The sequence below is a fragment of the Felis catus genome, chromosome C1 (assembly GCF_018350175.1).
Source record: "Felis catus isolate Fca126 chromosome C1, F.catus_Fca126_mat1.0, whole genome shotgun sequence".
Taxonomy (NCBI): domain Eukaryota; kingdom Metazoa; phylum Chordata; class Mammalia; order Carnivora; family Felidae; genus Felis; species Felis catus.
In genome coordinates this window covers 14,240,364-14,258,120 of record NC_058375.1, presented here as the reverse complement: position 1 = coordinate 14,258,120, position 17,757 = coordinate 14,240,364, and the positions used below count along the sequence as shown (strand labels likewise).

Below are 17,757 nucleotides of genomic sequence, written 5' to 3'. Positions count from 1 at the left end.
CACATGTCTTTTAAAAACTTTTTAATGGGGCGCCTGGGTGGCTCAGTCGGTTAAGCGTCCAACTTCAGCTCAGGTCACGATCTCACCGTCCGTGAGTTCGAGCCCCACGTCGGGCTCTGGGCTGACCGTTCAGAGCCTGAAGCCTGTTTCTGGTTCTGTGTCTCCATCTCTCTCTGCCCCTCCCCCGTTCATGCTCTGTCTCTGTCTCAAAAATAAATAAACGTTAAAAAAAAATTAAAAAAAAAAAACTTTTTATTGAAATACAACATACATATAGAAACTGCACAATTAAGGACACCACTTGACAGATTTCTAGACTAAACACACCCAAGTCACCAGCAGCCAGAACAAAGCAAAGAAAATTACCAACATCTTCAGAAGCCTGCCTGGTTCTCCCTTATCCAAAGCTCTCTATCCAAGGGTAATCATATTCTGACTTCTAATAGTATAGAGTAGTTTTGCCTGGTTTTAAACTTACATAAATGGAATCACACAGTAAGTACTTTAGTCTAACATTTGCGAACAGCTGTGGGTCGTTCATTATCATTGCCATAGAGTATTCCATCACATCAATATACCACAATTTACTTATCCATTCCAGTGATGGGCATTTGGGTAGTTTCCAGTCAGTGCTATTATGAACAGTGTTCTATGAACATTCTAGTATAAGACATCTGGTGAACACATGCACGCATGTTTGTTGGGTAGATACCTCGGCGTGAGACTGTTGTGTCATAGGGCAGAAACATGGTCAGCTTTAGCAGATATTGCCAGTTTTCCCAAGAGGTTCACTGATCAATACTCCCACAGGCAGAGTCTGAGGGTCCTGGTTGTTTTTATCCTCACCAACACGGAGTACTTTTCATTTTTTTCATTTTCATCTTTTTTTGTCTTAAATTACTTTTCAAAGTATAATTTATGCAGAATATAGCGCACCTACTTAAAGCGTATGAGTTTGACAAGCATCTACGCCTGTGAAACCGCCACAACCATCGTGAAACCGAACAGTGCTGCCACCCCTGGAAGTTTTCTGGTGCCCCTCTGCAGTCCACCCTTCCCTCCACCCTTTGCCCCAGGCGAACGCTTATCTGCTTTGTCATCACAGACTGGTTTGCATTTTCTAGAAGTGTATGTACAAATGGAAGCAGGTAAATGGAATACAGCACACAGTCTTCTGTGTCTAGCTCCAACAGAATGATTTTGAAAGGTATACATCTTGCTGTATGTATTAGTACTTGTTCCTTTTACTACCGAATAGTCCACTTTATGGATAGTCTGGATTTTGTTTACCCATTCACCTGCTGATGGACATATGGGTCCTTCCCAGTTTGGGGGCCTCATGAATAAAGCTGCTACGAATATTCATATAGTCACATACATTCACACTTTGTGTGAGCAAACGTTTTCGTTTCTCTTGGGTAAATACCTAGGAGTACAATGACTAGATGGTATGTTTATAAGAAACCACCAGACGGTTTTACAAAGTGGATGCACCAACATACAACCCCATCAACTGTGCACAACTCCAGCTGCTCCACATCCCAGTCAAATTTTAGGGGGTGCTGTCAGTCTTTTTAACTATTTTAATGGGTGTGGAGGCTGATCTATCTCCTCACGATTTTAATTTGCATTTCCCCAATGACCAATGAAGTTGAATATCCTATCATGTGCTTACTTGCCATTAGCATAATTTCTTTTGTGAAGATTCTTTTTAAACACTGCACCCATTTTTAAAATGTTTAATGTTTGTTTTTGAGAGAGACAGACAGACAGAACATGAGTGGGGAAGGTGGGGGGGTGGTGACAGGGACACAGAATCCAAAGCAGGCTCCAGGCTTTGAGCTGTCAGCAGAGTCCAACGTGGGCTTGAACCCACAAACCATGAAGCTGTGACCTGAGCCGAAGTCGGACACTTAACCGACTGAGCCACCAGGCGCCCTTTTACCCATTTTCTTAAATGGGCTGTCTTCTTAGTATTAAATTTTAAGAGTTCTTTCTTTATTATGGAAACAAGCCCTTTATCAGATATAATGTATTGCAAATATTTTCTCCGATTCTGTGGCTTGCCTTTTTGTTCTCTTCATGCCGTCTTTCAAAGAGCAAAAGTTTGGGGGGCCTGGGTGGCTCAGTCGGTTGAGTGCCCAACTTCGGCTCAGGTCATGATCTCACGGTTCGTGAGTTTGAGCCCCACGTCGGGCTCTGTGCTGACAGGTCCGAGCCTGGAGCCTGCTTTGGATTCTGTGTCTCCCTCTCTCTCTGCCCCTCCCCTGCTGTGCTCTGTCTCTCTTTCTCTCTCAAAAATAAATAAACATCAAAAATTTAAAAAAAAAACAAAACAAAACAAAGAACAAAAGTTTTAGATTTTGACCAAATGCCACATATCTTTTTTTTTCTTAGTGACTTTTGCTTTCATGACCTAAGAAATCTTTTCCAAACTCAAGGTCACAGAGATTTTTTCCCCTATGTTTTCTTCTGGAGGCTTTATAGTTTTACATTTTACATTTAGGTCTGTGATCCTTTCGAGTTAATTTTTATGCACAATAATGAGGTTTGTTTTTTTCTCTGGATATGGATATCCAGTTATTCTAGCACATCTGTTGAAAAGATTTTCTTTTTCCCATTAAACTGCCTTGGCATCATCTCTAATTGACCATATATTTATGGGTCTATTTCTGGACACTGATCTAGATGTGTTTCCCTTCTCCACTTTGTTCACTTTGTTCACTGTAGCTTTGTAGTAAGTCTTGATGTCAGGTAATGTTAATTTTCCAACTTTGCTTTTCTTTTTAAAAATTGCCCTGGCTACTTTGGATTGTTTACATTTTAATTTAGATTTAAAAATCAACTTCTCAATTTCTATAAAAATCTTTGAGCATTGTTTTTCTTGCTAGAAAAAGAGAGAGAATATAAACTTCCTCACTGAGTTGCTAGGAGGGTAGAAAAGGGATAATATGTTAGTGTAACAAATACGGTGACACATAACAGGCATTCACTTAATGTTAGCTTCCGCTCTCTTTCCCTCTCTTGGCCTTTAAATAAACAGGATCCAATCTAGCAATGCCCTAACATTTTACTAGTGGGTCAATGGCTGTAGTAAAAATATTACCACACCAAAAGACTTTTATAAGTAAATATTTGTATTTTCACTTGGATTCAACACTGAAATGCACTTGCCAGAGAAAGCAATTCAGCATATTTACTAATAAACGGTTTCAGGCCACATTTTAGGAAAGCATAAAACCACAGCCAGAACAAAAATTTAAATATGTTTTCAAGTTCCATACAGTGCCTAATTACATTATTCTATAATACTAACAGAAAATTCTCCTCTAGCAAGATCACAATGTTCCATTATCCATGTTGCTGTCGCAAATGGAAAAAGTATTTTTGCTCTCAAAAACTGTTTAGAAATACATATAGCAAACAAAATATGGTGACCGATTCAACAATTAACATGTACTAATTTGAAACCCAAACCTACAAACAACCAAAAACCTTTGAAGTATTTTAGTTTAGCCTAAGTGATATCACTCCATGAAATGGAAACGTATCAGTTTCCAAACACAGGCTACCAAAAGGCAATTTTTGGTGAACCACCAATACTTTGTGGTAACCCACATTTATCAGATGAACTGATATTTAAAGACAAACAATAATTTGCTCCTTTTTCCATGACCTTACTCAATGGCCTCTTTCGGTACAGCATTTTTTTATTTTTATTTTTTATTTTTTTTTTTTTAATTTTTTTTTTCAATGTTTATTTATTTTTGGGACAGAGAGAGACAGAGCATGAACGGGGGAGGGGCAGAGAGAGAGGGAGACACAGAATCAGAAACGCTCCAGGCTCTGAGCCATCAGCCCAGAGCCCGACGCGGGGCTCGAACTCACGGACCGCGAGATCGTGACCTGGCTGAAGTCGGACGCTTAACCGACTGCGCCACCCAGGCGCCCCAAGTACAGCATTTTTTTAAACATGAAAGTGGCCTTAAAAAAATAGCCTTAACAATTAATTTCACTTGATCAATTATTGGAGGAATACACAAAATCTGCTGGCTAATTCAAAGGCAAGTCAGCTGCTAAGTCATTTCTGTCCTACTTTCTTAACAAGGAAGAAATAAGGCCAAACCCTTTCTTTTCATGAAGATTACTGCAGGGCAAAAGCAATTTCATCTCTGTTGACTGAGCTGCATATCACCAGAGACCCATCTCCAGACATACCAGAAATTAATAAACTGTAAAATGTTGCCTGGGCTCCCCACCTGTCAAGGGCAAAGCCATTCTCCGCTTACATAGGCTTGGCATCACCCTGACTCCTCCTGCTCATGAGCATTTCAGGCTCCATAAATATGACCAATGCATGACACCGTGACATCTGTGACATCTGTCTCCGTTCCACTCCTCTGGCCCCATCTTGGTTTTGATTTCCTCTAATTGGACCACCTCATCTTTGGCATGAACTTGCAGTAATATACTAACCGATCTCCTTGCCTTCACCTTGGTCCTTTCTACCTCATTCATCTTTCTGAAATCAGAAATCCAACCATGTCAGTCTTCAGCCCCACATTCCGTGGTTTTTCTCAATGCTATGCAAAGAGTTGTCACACAACCCAACAATTCCACTCCTAGATACATACACACCCAAGAGAAATGAAAACATACATTCAGGTAAGAACTTGTACACTTGATCACAGCAGCATTATCCATAATAGCCAAAAAGTATCAAGAACGTAAATGTCCATAAACTGGCAATGGATAACCAAAATGTGGTATATCCATACCATAGTATTCTATAACAGAATAAATGGTGTTAATACTAATAGTATTAATATAAATATTATAAAGATAAATAGTATTGAATACTAATAAGCAGTATTCTATTTGTTAACTAGAAACAAATTTAGATTGTCTAAAATTCTGAATCTAAAATTCAATGCAATCCTTAATCAAAATCCTAAGAAGTTTTCTGCAGAAGTAGAACAACCGATCTAAAATGCACGTGGACTCTCAAGGGACCCTGAATAGCCAAAATAATCTTGAGAAAGAACAAACCTGCAGGGCCCACACGTCCTAATTTCAAAAGTTACTACAAAGCTACAGGAATCAAAACCATGTGGTACTGGCATAAAGACAGACATACAGCTCAATGGGATAAAATAATGAGCACAGAAATACACTCTTGCATACATGGTCAAATCACTTTTCACTAGGGTGCCAAGATCATTCAATAGGGAACAGCAGTCTTTTCAACAAACGGTGCAGAGAAAACTGGAGATCCACATGCAAAAGAATGACACTGGATCCTTCCTTATCTGACACTATATGCAAAAATTAACTCAATACAGATCATAGACCTAAATGTAAAAGCTAAAAAACCCTTAGAGAAAAGTCAGGGCAAAAGCTTCACAATATTGGGTTTGGCAATGATTTCTTGGATACGACACTGAAATAACAAAAAATACATATATTAGTCTCTGCCCCCAATTCCTGGCAGAGCTCCTAAATCCCTCAGAATTTCCTGGGTGATAGGAGTGTCTGTTCCAATGAGGCAAATCTCGGAGCTCCTGGATAGCTGCAGGGTGGGAGCTGGTCACGGGAAAGACCAAGCCAAGCCTGGAATTTGCAGCCCCACCCTGCATCCTCTCAGAAGGGAAGAGGGACTGGAAAGTGAGTTAATGACTGATGAGGCCTTCACGATGAAGCTTCTATAAAAATCCCCAAAGTATGGGTTCTGAGAACTTCTAGGTCAGGGAACATATCTACGTGCCAGGAGGGTGGCACACCCCAATTCCACAGAAGCAGAAGCTCCTGCACTTTGGACCTCAGGTCCCCAGTCTGTGTGTCTCTTCATCTGGCTGCCCATTCATGGTCTTTAATATCCTTGGTAATAAACTGGTAATCTAGTAAGTAAACTGTTTCCTTGAGTTCTGCCAGCCATTCTAGCAAATTATCAATCCCCAGGAGGGGGTCATGGGAATTGTGATTCATAGCCAGCCAGCCAGAAGCACAGGCAACAGCGTGGACTTGTGACAGGCATCTGAGGCGGGGGCTCGGTCTTACGTGACTGAGCCCTAACCCATGGGGCCCAGTGAGTGTCAGAACTGAACTGAATTATAAGACACTCAGCCGGGGTCAGGGAGCCACTTGCTGTGGAAAACCCACACGTCAGGTGCCAGATGTACTGCGAGTGTGGGAATAAAGAAGAAACGGAGTTTTTCCCATTCGGACACCAAAGGCACAGGCAACAAGGGGAAAAGCGACAAACTGGACTTCACAAAAATGTTTAAACTGTGTGATTCAAAAGACAACATTAACAGAGTTGAAAGACATCCACAGAATGGGAGAAAATATATACCAATCATCTATCTGATAGGGAGTTAATATCCAGAATGTATAGAGAGCTCCTAAAACACAACAATAAACCAATTCAAAAACGGACAAAGGACCTGAACAGACATTTTCAAGGACATACAAATGACCAGTAATCACATGAAAAGATGCTCAACATCACTAATCATCAGGGAAATGAAAATCAAAACTACAATGAGATACTAGCTTACACCCATTAGGATGGTTACTATTAAAAAATGAAAAGGGCGGCGGGGGGGGGGAGCCTGAGTGGCTCAGTCGGTTGGGCATCCGACTTCGGCTCAGGTCATGATCCCACAGCTCCTGAGGTCGAGCCCCGCGTTGGGCTCTGTGCTGACAGCTCAGAGCCTAGAGCCTGCTTCAGAGTCTGTGCTTCCTTCTCTCTCTGCCCTTCCCCCAGGTGCTCGTTTTCCCTCTTTCAAAAATAAATATTAAAAAAAAAAAAGAAAAGAAGAAATGGGGGATGCCTGGGGGCTCAGTCTGTTGAGCATCCAACTCTTGATTTCAGCTCAGGTCATGATCTCATTCATGAGCAGGGTGTGCGTGCGCTCTCTCCCTCAAAATAAATAAATAAACTTTAAAATAAAAAGAAAGGAAGGAAGGAAATAACAAGTGTCAGTGAGGATGTGAAGTAATTGGGACTCTTGTGCAGTACAGGTGGGAATGTAAAATGGTACAGCTGCTGTGGAAAACAGGAGGGCAGATCCTCAAAATGGTAAAAAACAGAATTACAATATGATCCAGCAATTCCACTTCTGGGTACATACCCAAGAGAACTGAAAGCAAGGTCAGCTGTATACCCATGTTCATAGCAGCGTTATTCACAACAGTGCCCATCGACAGGTGAATAAGCAAAATGCCACACACACACACACACACACACACACACACACACACACACACACACAGTGGAATCTTATTCAGACCTAAAAAGGAAGGAAATTCTGATATATCCTACAACATGGATGAACCTTGAGGGCATCACACAAAGTGAAAGAGACCGGTCTCAAAAAGACAAGGGCTGTATGATTCGATGTATATGAAGTACTTAGAGTAGACAAAATCAGAGACAGAAAGAATGGAGGTTGCCAGGGGCTGGAGGGAGTTGTTGTTAAATGGGTAAACGGAGTTACAGTTTTACAAAATGAAGAGTTATGGAGATGGATGGTGGCAAGAACCGCACAACATTATGAACGTATTGAATATCATTTAATTATACATTTTAAATGGCTCAGATGGTATATTTCATCACAATAAAAAAAAATGGGGAAAAAAGGGGAGAGTACCCATAAGGGTATAAGAATTAAATGAGATAGGGGCACCTGAGTGGCTCAGTCAGTTAAGTGTCCGACTTTGGTTCAGGTCATGATCTCACGATTCAGGAGTTCGAGCCCCGCGTCGGGCTCTGTGCTGACAGTTAGGAGCCCGGAGCCTGCTTCGGATTCTGTTTCCCCCTCTCTCTGCCCCTCCCCGGCTCATGCTCTGTCTCCGTCTCTGTGTCTGTCTGTCTGTCTGTCTCTCTCTCTCTCTCTCTCTCTCTCTCTCCATCTGCCTAAAATAAACATTAAAAAACAAAACAAAACTTTTTTTTAAAGAATTGAGATAATGTATGTAAAATGTAACGTAAGATGCCAGGATCTGGCACAGTGTCCAATAAATGGTAGCCATTATCATCATTCCCTGAACAAGTCAAAGCCTCTCTGTCCTCTGGGACACCGCCTGGACAGTTTCCAAGGCCTAGAATACAATTGTCCACCCGGTCCACCTACTAAATGCCAACATATTCTCCAAGATGGAACTCCTCCTTCCAGAAGGTGAGCCAGGGTAAGGCCAGTGCCTACTATCTGTGCACTTCACCCCCCAGGCTTTCCACAAGGCCTGGTATGAAATTGTTTGGGGACATATACACGAATGATTGCTAGTATATATATAAGCTGCAATACTGATCATTAGGCTTCAGTACTACCCACAATAGCAAAATAAAAGCAAACGTGTTACCTATTTTAACTTATGACTGCTATTCTTCATTTACATGCTTGGAGCTAATATTTTTCAAATACAGGTAATATCTTAATCGGCTCTATAGAGAGTATTTCATTTTATCCTTACTCATAACAACCCTCTGAGGAAGGTACTACCATTCTATAGATGAAGAAACTGAGGCACAGATAGGTACTTACTTGTATCTATCTTTCTTCCTTCCTTCCTTCCCTTCTTCCTTCCTTCCTTCCTTCCTTCTTTCCTTCCTTCCTTCTTTCCTTCCTTCCTTCCTTCCTTCCTTCCAGTAAATTCTACACCCAACGTGGGGCTCAAACTCAGGCCCCCGAGATCAAGAGTCACACACTTTACTGACTGAGCCAGGTGCACACCCCTTAGTATATTGTTTTCTTTTTTTTGTTTTCTTTTGTTTTATTTTTTGGTATATTCATTTCTAGTGAAAACAAATCAAGGAAAGGAAAAGCACAAGAATGCCAATGCCCCCACAGTCCACTGAATGGAATACATTCTAAGGGTGCTTGCAAATGTCCATGGCTTGCACTTTTCCTTGCTACTAAGAAAACTAAGATCTCTTTGAGATCTCCCCACCCATTCACAGGTTAGAAGACTAGATATTCCATACTCTGGCCTCACAGTGGGAACGAAACGTGGGGAAAAGGGATACAGTCAATTTTAGAACTTTTCAAGTCATACTAGGGATGCCAGGACCCCCATGTGAACCCGGGGAGTACCAGAATCGGATGTTCCTCAAAGCTTCCTCAGGCAAATCTGCAACCTTGGCCACTCACACAGACATCAGCTTGCTGTGAGGTCGTAGCCTGGCATGCACAGACCTAGCACTTGAGTGAACTAGAACAAGGCTCTGGGGGCAGTGGCAGTGCTCCCAATTCTCAAGTCACAGGGAAGTACCTCCCTAAGTCTCATAGCTGGGATTTTCTCATCGGGAATCTTATTTTCCCAGGGAAACAGAAAACATACAACTGCCCATCCAGTCCAGAGTGACGAGCACAAGCTGAGGGCACCAGCCTGTCCCAGAGCTTTTAAGCCCTCTATTTTGGCAGGACACAATGCTTTCTACTCTTGTTAACAAGAATGTGTGATTTATTCACGTGGGTACACACGAGACAAATTACTCAGTACGTACAAGGAAAACAGACAACACAGCCCGTGAACGGAGTAGGGAAAGAAAACCAGAGCATTCAAGAAATCTGATAAAACCTAAAAATATATCCATAAGGGGTGCCTGGTGGCTCAGTCTGTGAAGCGTCTGACTCTTGGTTTCAGCTCAGGTCATGATCTTGCAGTTCATAGGATCGAGCCCTGAGATGGGCGCTGCGCTGACAGCACAGAGCCTGCTTGGGATATTCTCTCTCCCTCTCTCTCTCTCAAAATAAATAAACTTAAAAAAAAAAAAAACACAATAAATCCATAAAATTAGCAAAAAACCATTAATGATGCATTTATATAAAAACTAACGGAATATGGGCCACGTGGGTGGCTCAGTCAGTTGGGCGTCCGACTCTTGATTTTGGCTCAGGTCATGATCTCACGGTTTCATGGGTTCCAGCCCCACACTGGGCTCTGTGCTGACCACTGCAACCTGCTTAAGATTCTCCCTCTCTCTCTGCCCTTGCCCCAGCTTGAGCTCTGTCTCTCTCAAAATAAAGAAATAAACTTAAAAAAAAAAAAAAAAAAAACCTAATGGAACATGCCATTCATAAAATGTAATATTCTTCACTCCTTTTTAATTTCCTGCAATAAGGCTTTGGCACTACGACTTAAACCAACATCACCCTCTACTTGTTCAAATACAAAAGTGCTCTCTGCTTCATGTTTCTTTGCTGACTACTCCCAGGCATCTCTAATACTAGTTTATTATTGAGATCTACTGACAATCATTTATATCCCCAGATGAAATAAAAAGTTGGTAAAAGTCCCAAGATCACAGGGACACATGATGGAAGATGTGAACTGGCAGAAATTCACATGAAATCTACTCCAGCTTTTTAATTTAAATGCTAATTCATTCAGTTAATAAACACACTGAGGAGGAGCAAATATGGGCAGAGAATGTAGTCTGCAAAATTCTCAGCAATACATGTCATTCATTTAACAGTAATTATTGTATGCCTCCTCTAGGCCAGGGGTTAGGGGATCAACAGTGAACAAAAAAAAAGTCTCTGAGTCTCATGAGTTCACATTCAAGTAAAGAAACAAATCGCAAATTTCAGATGGTGATATGTGCTATTAAGAAAAATCAGTGCTGTGAAGGAGAACAAACAGGGCACTTATTCAACGCGAACAAGTTTATTAAAAAAAAAAAGATGCATTAATTTCAAACTTTATGGAGAAACTAGGCAATGCATATGAGTGGCAGGAATAAGAACAGAGGCCAAAGAGAAGGGTAAAAATGTGAGGGGGAGAAAGGAAAAGAAAGGAACAAGAGCTGAAAGAGAGAAACAGATGTGTCAGGAACAATGGCCTATTGTGCCTATTACAGGGAAGCATGTGTTTTGTTTTGTTTTGTTTGATTCATGGGTTCAATATATTAGGTCAAACCATATTAGAAACCACCTATCCTACTGCGCACACAAAATAGATATTTTTAAACCAAAATTAACAGGGAAAATAAAATTGCGAAGGGCAGGGGAAAGGTATTCGTAAGTAAATATAGCTCTTCCTACAGGACGAAATCATAGGAGACTTTTCTGTTGAGGCACTGCCCAAGCTTCAGAGTAAGAGATCCTTGAAGGGCAGTTTGGGGGGTTTTTTTGTTTGTTTGTTTTGTTTTGTTTTAAGAACTGTCTAAAGTACAAGCTTATGTGCTCTTTAACTCAGACGTATTACCTCTAAGCTAAACACGAGCAATGAAAATAGTCATTCTTTAGCAAACCAGTGAGAAGAGAACAAAAACACTTCAGGTCTAAGGCAGCCAGAGAAGAGCTCACAAAGGGAGCTGTCCATTCACCCTGGCTTCCCTTCCGTCTCGGTCAAGCCAGAGCATGACATTACCAAGATCCAAGCTGAAAGCCCGTTGTTGGCCCTTCTTCCCTGCCTGCATCTGCTATAAAACCTATCTTACCGCAGGCCGCCGCTCTGAGTCTCCACCTCTGTTGTGCAGGACCAGGAAGCAAGCAGCCAGAGGTTTAGAGTTCCATAACCTCACTGCCTACGGGAATAGGAACCTACACTCACTACAGAGTGTGTGCGTCTGCACCGTCTCAAAGATCTCTCAGACTAAAGCCTCCCCAAGTGCTTTGGTGCTTCATCCCTCTTACGCCCTTTCTCTAAGTCCCCCTGCTAAAGGGACTGTGCCCTGCAGATCTGAACTCAGTGTCTTCTGCAAAATTAAAGCCTCCTTCTCAACTGCATGATCATTCTCAAACAATTCAACCATGTAAGCAGAAAAGCAACCAAAATCACGATCTTTGCTCTCATTGGTCTCTCTCCTGCCACCCCCGTGATCAGTTATGAGTCTTGTTACTTTTTACTTCCAAGTTCTGACCAATGAATCACCCCTTAACCACATTCTAACCTTGGAGTCCTCTTTGCAAGAAATGGAATAAGGCAAAGCTAACCATTTGGAGAGAAAGATGAAGAAAACAGCATTTACTGGGTTCCTACTATGAATTTGGCACTGTTCTAGCCTAGAGGAGGTGGGAATTTCTGTCTCCATTTTATAAATGGGGAACAAAGTCTGAAGTTTCTCAAATACACTCATTCCTTTCTGGTCTAACAGTGCAGGCGTTCACTGCTCCACACTCACAGTACCGTTGGCTTCCTCAACTCCTGATCTGTTCTTTATAAAACACTGCCAGAACAATCATACCAAAATTCCATTGATATCACATCAATTCCCTGTTGAGGCAAATGAAATGCCTTCTGCTTCTCCATTTGCCCACTGACTGGCCCGGAACCCAGTAAACATTTGTTGCTTAAAACCATCCCATGATTCTACACCAACCTAGAACTAATGAGCCCTAGAGGCAGAGGGTAACAAGATTTTTAAGACAGCCTGTGTGGAATACGCAGAACGCATGTGAAAAAGCCAAAGGCAGCTCAAAAGCCTTTAAGACAAAGTGGAATTTCTCTAAGACATTTCACAATTCTGACTCCACCTAAACCACCCTTCTTCAGGGAGGAGGGATGCTGACTTCAGAATAGCTGCGTTCTAACCCCTGCTCCTCCACACCTAGCTTCTTAACCTCTCCACGCTTCAGTGTCCTGCTCTACAAAAGTTCAACCGGGCCTCTGTTCAAATTCCCCCACCCTCCCGGCCTATCCAAGTCCAAGTCATTCTCCAAAGGTCAGGTGAAAGCCCATTTTCCTTGCAAACTCTCGCTGGATGACCTCAGCCCATCATGGCACTTACCTGGTTTATAACAGCTCTACAGCAGAAGGAGCCTGAGTCACTCTTTTTAACTTTTATCTGTAATCGTGTATCACTGTGCCCCCATTTAACTGTTTCACCCCTGTATCCCCCACCCCCAACCAGTGTCCGACCTCATGAATGACAGTGACGCTACTCACTGCCTCAGGTGATCCTGAGCAGCACAACAATATCAATACCAACAGTGATTACGACTACCGTCTGCTGACTGTGGAAGTGCCAGGCACCGGGCTAAGTATCTTATTACTTCACTATCCTTCAATCTTCCTAATCCTTTTAGGTAAATCTGTTTTGGGTTTTTTTTTTAATCTCCATTTCATAGTGAAGGAAGCGAGCCTACCCAAAGCTACAAAAGTAGAGGATGGGGGTGAAGGGCGAGAGTTGGTAATTTCCAACTCAGCTGTCTGCCTCCCCCTCTTAACTACCGCCATTATACTGTGTAATACTTCCTGTGGCTTGGTTTTTATTTATTTATTTATTTATTTATTTATTTATTTATTTAGAGGAAGAGAGAGAGAGAGAGAGAGAGAGAGAGAGAGAGAGAGAGAGCACGTCTAAGCTGGGGAGGGGCAGAGAGAGAGGGAGAGAGAGAATTCCAAGCAGGCTCCATGCTGTCTGCACAGAGCCCAACTCAGGGCTCGATCCCGGGAACTGGGAGATCATCACCTGAGCTGAGATCAAGAATTGGACATGCAACCCACTAACCCACCCACGCACCTCCCTTATTGTGGCCATATGATATCCACGGTTACATCTTCACCCCTAAATGTGAGCTGTTTACAATCACAAAAACTGTATTTCTTGGCTCACTTACAGAATAACTCATTCTTCAGTGGTTCATACTCAAGCCTTTACTTAAGACTTAACTCGCAGTCTTCTGTGAGATAGTAATAATTACTACTGTCCATTTACAAATGAGGAAACAAGAGGGCGAGAGGGTTAAACAACTTGCCCCAAATCACACAGCTGGTAAGTAAATTCAAGGGTGAAGTGACAGCTTTGATCTAGTAAGTAGTACTCCACTTATTAACTTATTCTCAACAATTTTTATTAAGCACTGGAAAACCTAGAAAGGGGCAGGAGATACAGCAATGAATAAACCAGAAAGCATCTCTGTTCTCATGGTGCTTATCATCTTAAATCTCTTTCAACATTTTCATTCAATGGGCACAATCTTAAATCCTCTTAAATTTTCCATACAAAAATATCAAATCTGGATAATAAAAATTAGTATCAAAGAGCGAGCATGAGGCTTGAAGCCAGAAAACCTGAGTTAAGTTTCCAACTTTGCTACTTATTAGAAACTTTGTCATTTATTAGACCCTGGACCAATTCGTTCACCTGCCTCCCGGTTTCACTACCGGTGTGAGATAATGTATTAAGTTGCGCACCGAGCGCAGTGTCTGGCACTTAGTACACGCTCAATAAATTAGCTTCCGTCTTTCCCCTCCCCTCCATGCAGTGACTTCATAATCTGTGTCGTCACTGAGCACATGTTAACAGGCTCCGCGTAGTTACATCGAGAACCAAGAAGTGTCCAATCTCTTATTTCCCTGGGCTATTCTCCTTCCAGATCACTATGTCTCCAATTTCAGGGCGCAGACTACTCTGATGCCAATAAATCAGATAATCAAATAAATACAACTCGGGAATGACAGCAACTCCCGTGAGGGCCTGTCTATAAAACGCTCCCCATGACCTTCTTTAGATGGCACTTGTCTCGGCAGGACAGCATTGTGACCCTGACCCGGCTCCACTCCCCGTGCGGGAGATGCGGCCCCCGAGGAGAATTTCCAGCCTCCGGCACGAGGTTGTGCCCTGCAGACCGCTTTTTACTCGATGAGCTCTGCACCTCTCCTGCCACCTGCCAGCCCGACCGTCCCCTATTCCCTCGGGGCTGCGACTCCTCCCCTCCCACCTCGCGCGGACGCCCAGGGTCCTCCGGCCGGGGCCCCCGCCGCCCGAGTGACCCCCCGCCCGGCTCGGGCAGCTCTCCCTGGCTGGAGGGGCTGGACCAGGCCGGTCGGCCTGACCTCCCCAGGGGCTTCCCTCCCGCTCTCCTGGTCAGCGGGGCCTGGAGCCGGCCGCTCCGCTCCGGGAGGGGCCTGCAGGGGCGAGAAGCTTCTCACCTATCTTCACGACCGCATCCGCCATGCACCGGTCCCACTTCCTGCCGAGCTCGGAGTCCGACATGTTCCCCACCCGCAGCTCCCACTTTCCTTAAGGTCGGGCCCCGCGCTTCGATTCCAGGCAAGTCTCGCGAGAGCCGGCCTCGGCCTCCAGGCCCGGAAGGCCGGCCCCGGACTGCCACATATCGCGAGATAACCTGAATGCTTCCGCCCCTTCCGGGTTGTTTTTTTTTTTTTCCAGTTGGTCGTCAAGGTGACGGGTTGCCTGGAGGCCCGAGGTGACCCTGACCTTGGAGCCGCGCCTACCTGAGGGCTGGGAGGCTGACAGGCTTCCCAGGCTGCATCCCGAGCCCTGTCGGGAAGGCCCTTCCTCCGCACCAGCTCCCGACGTCGGCCCTGGAATTTCCCAGGGCAAGTGAGGGCACAGCGCTTGGTTTCTTCATTCACTTTTTCTACTCCCTCATTCACTGTTTATTGCAGTGGGACTCCCGCCTGCACCACTAACACGGAGACTGTTCTGGCATAGGTCACCTAGGCCAGATCGAACGGATGCTTTGGAACCTTTCTTTATACAGCACTGGGCACAACTGCGCCCTCCTTCCTGGTCCTCCTTGTCTGCGTCTTCTCCTTATTCATTCGGACTCCCAGGTTCTGCTCCGGACTCTCCTCTTTAGGTGTCCTTCCAGCTTTTTCTCTGCCAGCTGCTTAAAGAGTGTTGGTTCCAAGAAGCACATCCGTCAACCTTGATGTCTACATACTCTCCCTGAGAATTGCAACCACTGTCAAATTCTGTTTCCGGATCAAACGTCCACCACAAGCCTCTTTTTCATAATTCAGCCTCCTTGCTGGTGTCGTTGATTTTAGACTTTCTTTCCCTTTTGCACCCCCCATCCTACCACAAATACAAATTTGACCATATTAGTCCTCTGATTCGAAGCTGTCAATGACTTCTATTCACCTGCTGAATATATCCAAGACTCAAGAAGTTCATTCTAGGAAGCCTACATTAAAACCTTAGAGTCACCCTTCAGCTACTAATAGAGCTTAGAACCCCCTCTGTATTCTTATTATCAAAGCAGCTTGCCTACCCTATAGAATTCTCTACATGCTATTGAAACATCCTCTCTCTCTCTCTCTCTCTCTCTCTCTCTCTCTCTCTCTTTTTGAGTTTATTTTGAGAAGGAGTGCAAGCTGGGGAGGGGCAGAGGGAAAGAGAGAGAGAGAGAATGAATCCCAAACAGACTGCAGCTGTCAGCATGGAGCCCCACTTGGGGCTCAACCCCACGAACTGTGAGATCATGACCTGAGCCAAAATCAAGAGCGGGACACTTCACTGACTGAGCCACCCAGGTGCCCCAAAACATCTCTTTATAGATGTTTGTGTCTGCCAGTGAAACTTGAAGCTCATTAAAGGCCTGAGCTGCCCCTCTCCATCTGCACACTCCCTGTTCAGAGCACAATGCCATGGGCAGTAGGATCTTCTATGAAGTCCTTGGTAAACTGAATTGAATTCATTCACCCATTAATTTATTCATTTATTCTTGGCAACTTTAACAGCAGAACTGCTGTACCAGTCCTTGCTGTGACAAAGCCTCTTCCTTCAGGAAGCCTTCCTCCATGACCACTTCTCTAACTCTCATCCGAGCTACATATCAGATTGTGTTGTAATTCTTTGTTTATCTCTTGACTGTGAGCTCTTTGGGAATGAGGGCTGTGTCATTTCTGTATCCACAATGCCTAGCAGAGGGCCTGATATATATTGCATTCTCAATAAATGCTTTTTGAATGGATGTAAGAATGAATAAATGTATAAATGAATGATTGATTGATTGAATGAATTAGAGTAAAAAACTCTTGCGGCACCTGGCTGGCTCAGTCAATCAAGCCTACAACTCTTGATCTCAGGATCATGAGTTCAGGTCCCGACATTGGGTGTGGAGCCTAGTTAACCAAACAAACAAACAATAAAAAACAAAACCAAAAAACCCTCTCTGTTCTGGGGAAATGGTATAGTATAGCATTCGTGTTGAAAAAGAAAAAAAATTAACGTCATTAAGTACCTATGATCCGTCACAAATAGCACCAGGCATCTCATATAATTTCATTTATCCTCACAGCAGGTCGAAATGACTACCTTCATTTTCCCAAATTTGGAAACTGAGTCTCAGAGAAGAAATGTGGGAGATTCACAAGGCTGTGCATTGTGTACATTTAGAAACTGACAGAGGCATTTTTATTGGATTCAAGAGAGTTGTAAACTTTTGTAGAAGGCAGAGAGCAACTTACAAAAGCAATCAGAGGCAGATGGTATAGCCTAAATTCTGGAGCCAGGCTGTCTGAGTTCAGATCCCAGCTTTGCTGTCTCCTAGCCTTCTATCCATTACTCTCTCTTTCCACGGTTCTTTTACCAACACAATATTTCGTTCACTGCTGTAGCCCCACCCCTAGAACATTATCTGACACATTTGCTTGATAAATACATGTTGGTTGAATGAATAAAATAAATAAAAAGTCTGGAGTTTTTATAGCTCTTGGAGAACAAAGACCAATACAAGTGTACAAGTGTGGAACATACATATTTTTTAAAAACAGCAATACATTCATTATAAGCAAGCATATTTGAAATGATTAAAAGTAGATTCCCTGGGTGAAATGAGCCTACGTGGCTCAGTCAGTTAAACGTCCAACTCTTGGTTTCAGCTCAGGTCGTGATCTCACAGTCCGTGAGACGGAGTCCTGCATCGGGCTCTGAGCTGACCGTGAGGAGCCTGCTGGGATTCTCTCTCTGTCCCACCCCCTCTCTCTCCCAAAATAAATAAATAAACACTAAAAAAAAATAAATTTCCCAATGCTGGAGAAGGGGGGTACAAACAT

The 17,757-nt window shown here is 43.3% G+C and overlaps 1 protein-coding gene across 1 annotated transcript in view; it reads right to left on the bottom strand.

Annotated features, from left to right (window-relative positions):
• MICOS10 (mitochondrial contact site and cristae organizing system subunit 10) overlaps window positions 1-15,060 on the bottom strand; it is a 35,062-nt gene extending 20,002 nt beyond the window's left edge. Inside the window, exon 1 of the mRNA XM_011284573.4 lies at window positions 14,884-15,060. Coding sequence (XP_011282875.1) covers window positions 14,884-14,947 — 64 coding nt within the window. The 5' untranslated portion in view covers window positions 14,948-15,060. The remainder of the gene's footprint in view (window positions 1-14,883) is intronic.
• Between the last annotated feature and the right edge of the window lie 2,697 nt (window positions 15,061-17,757).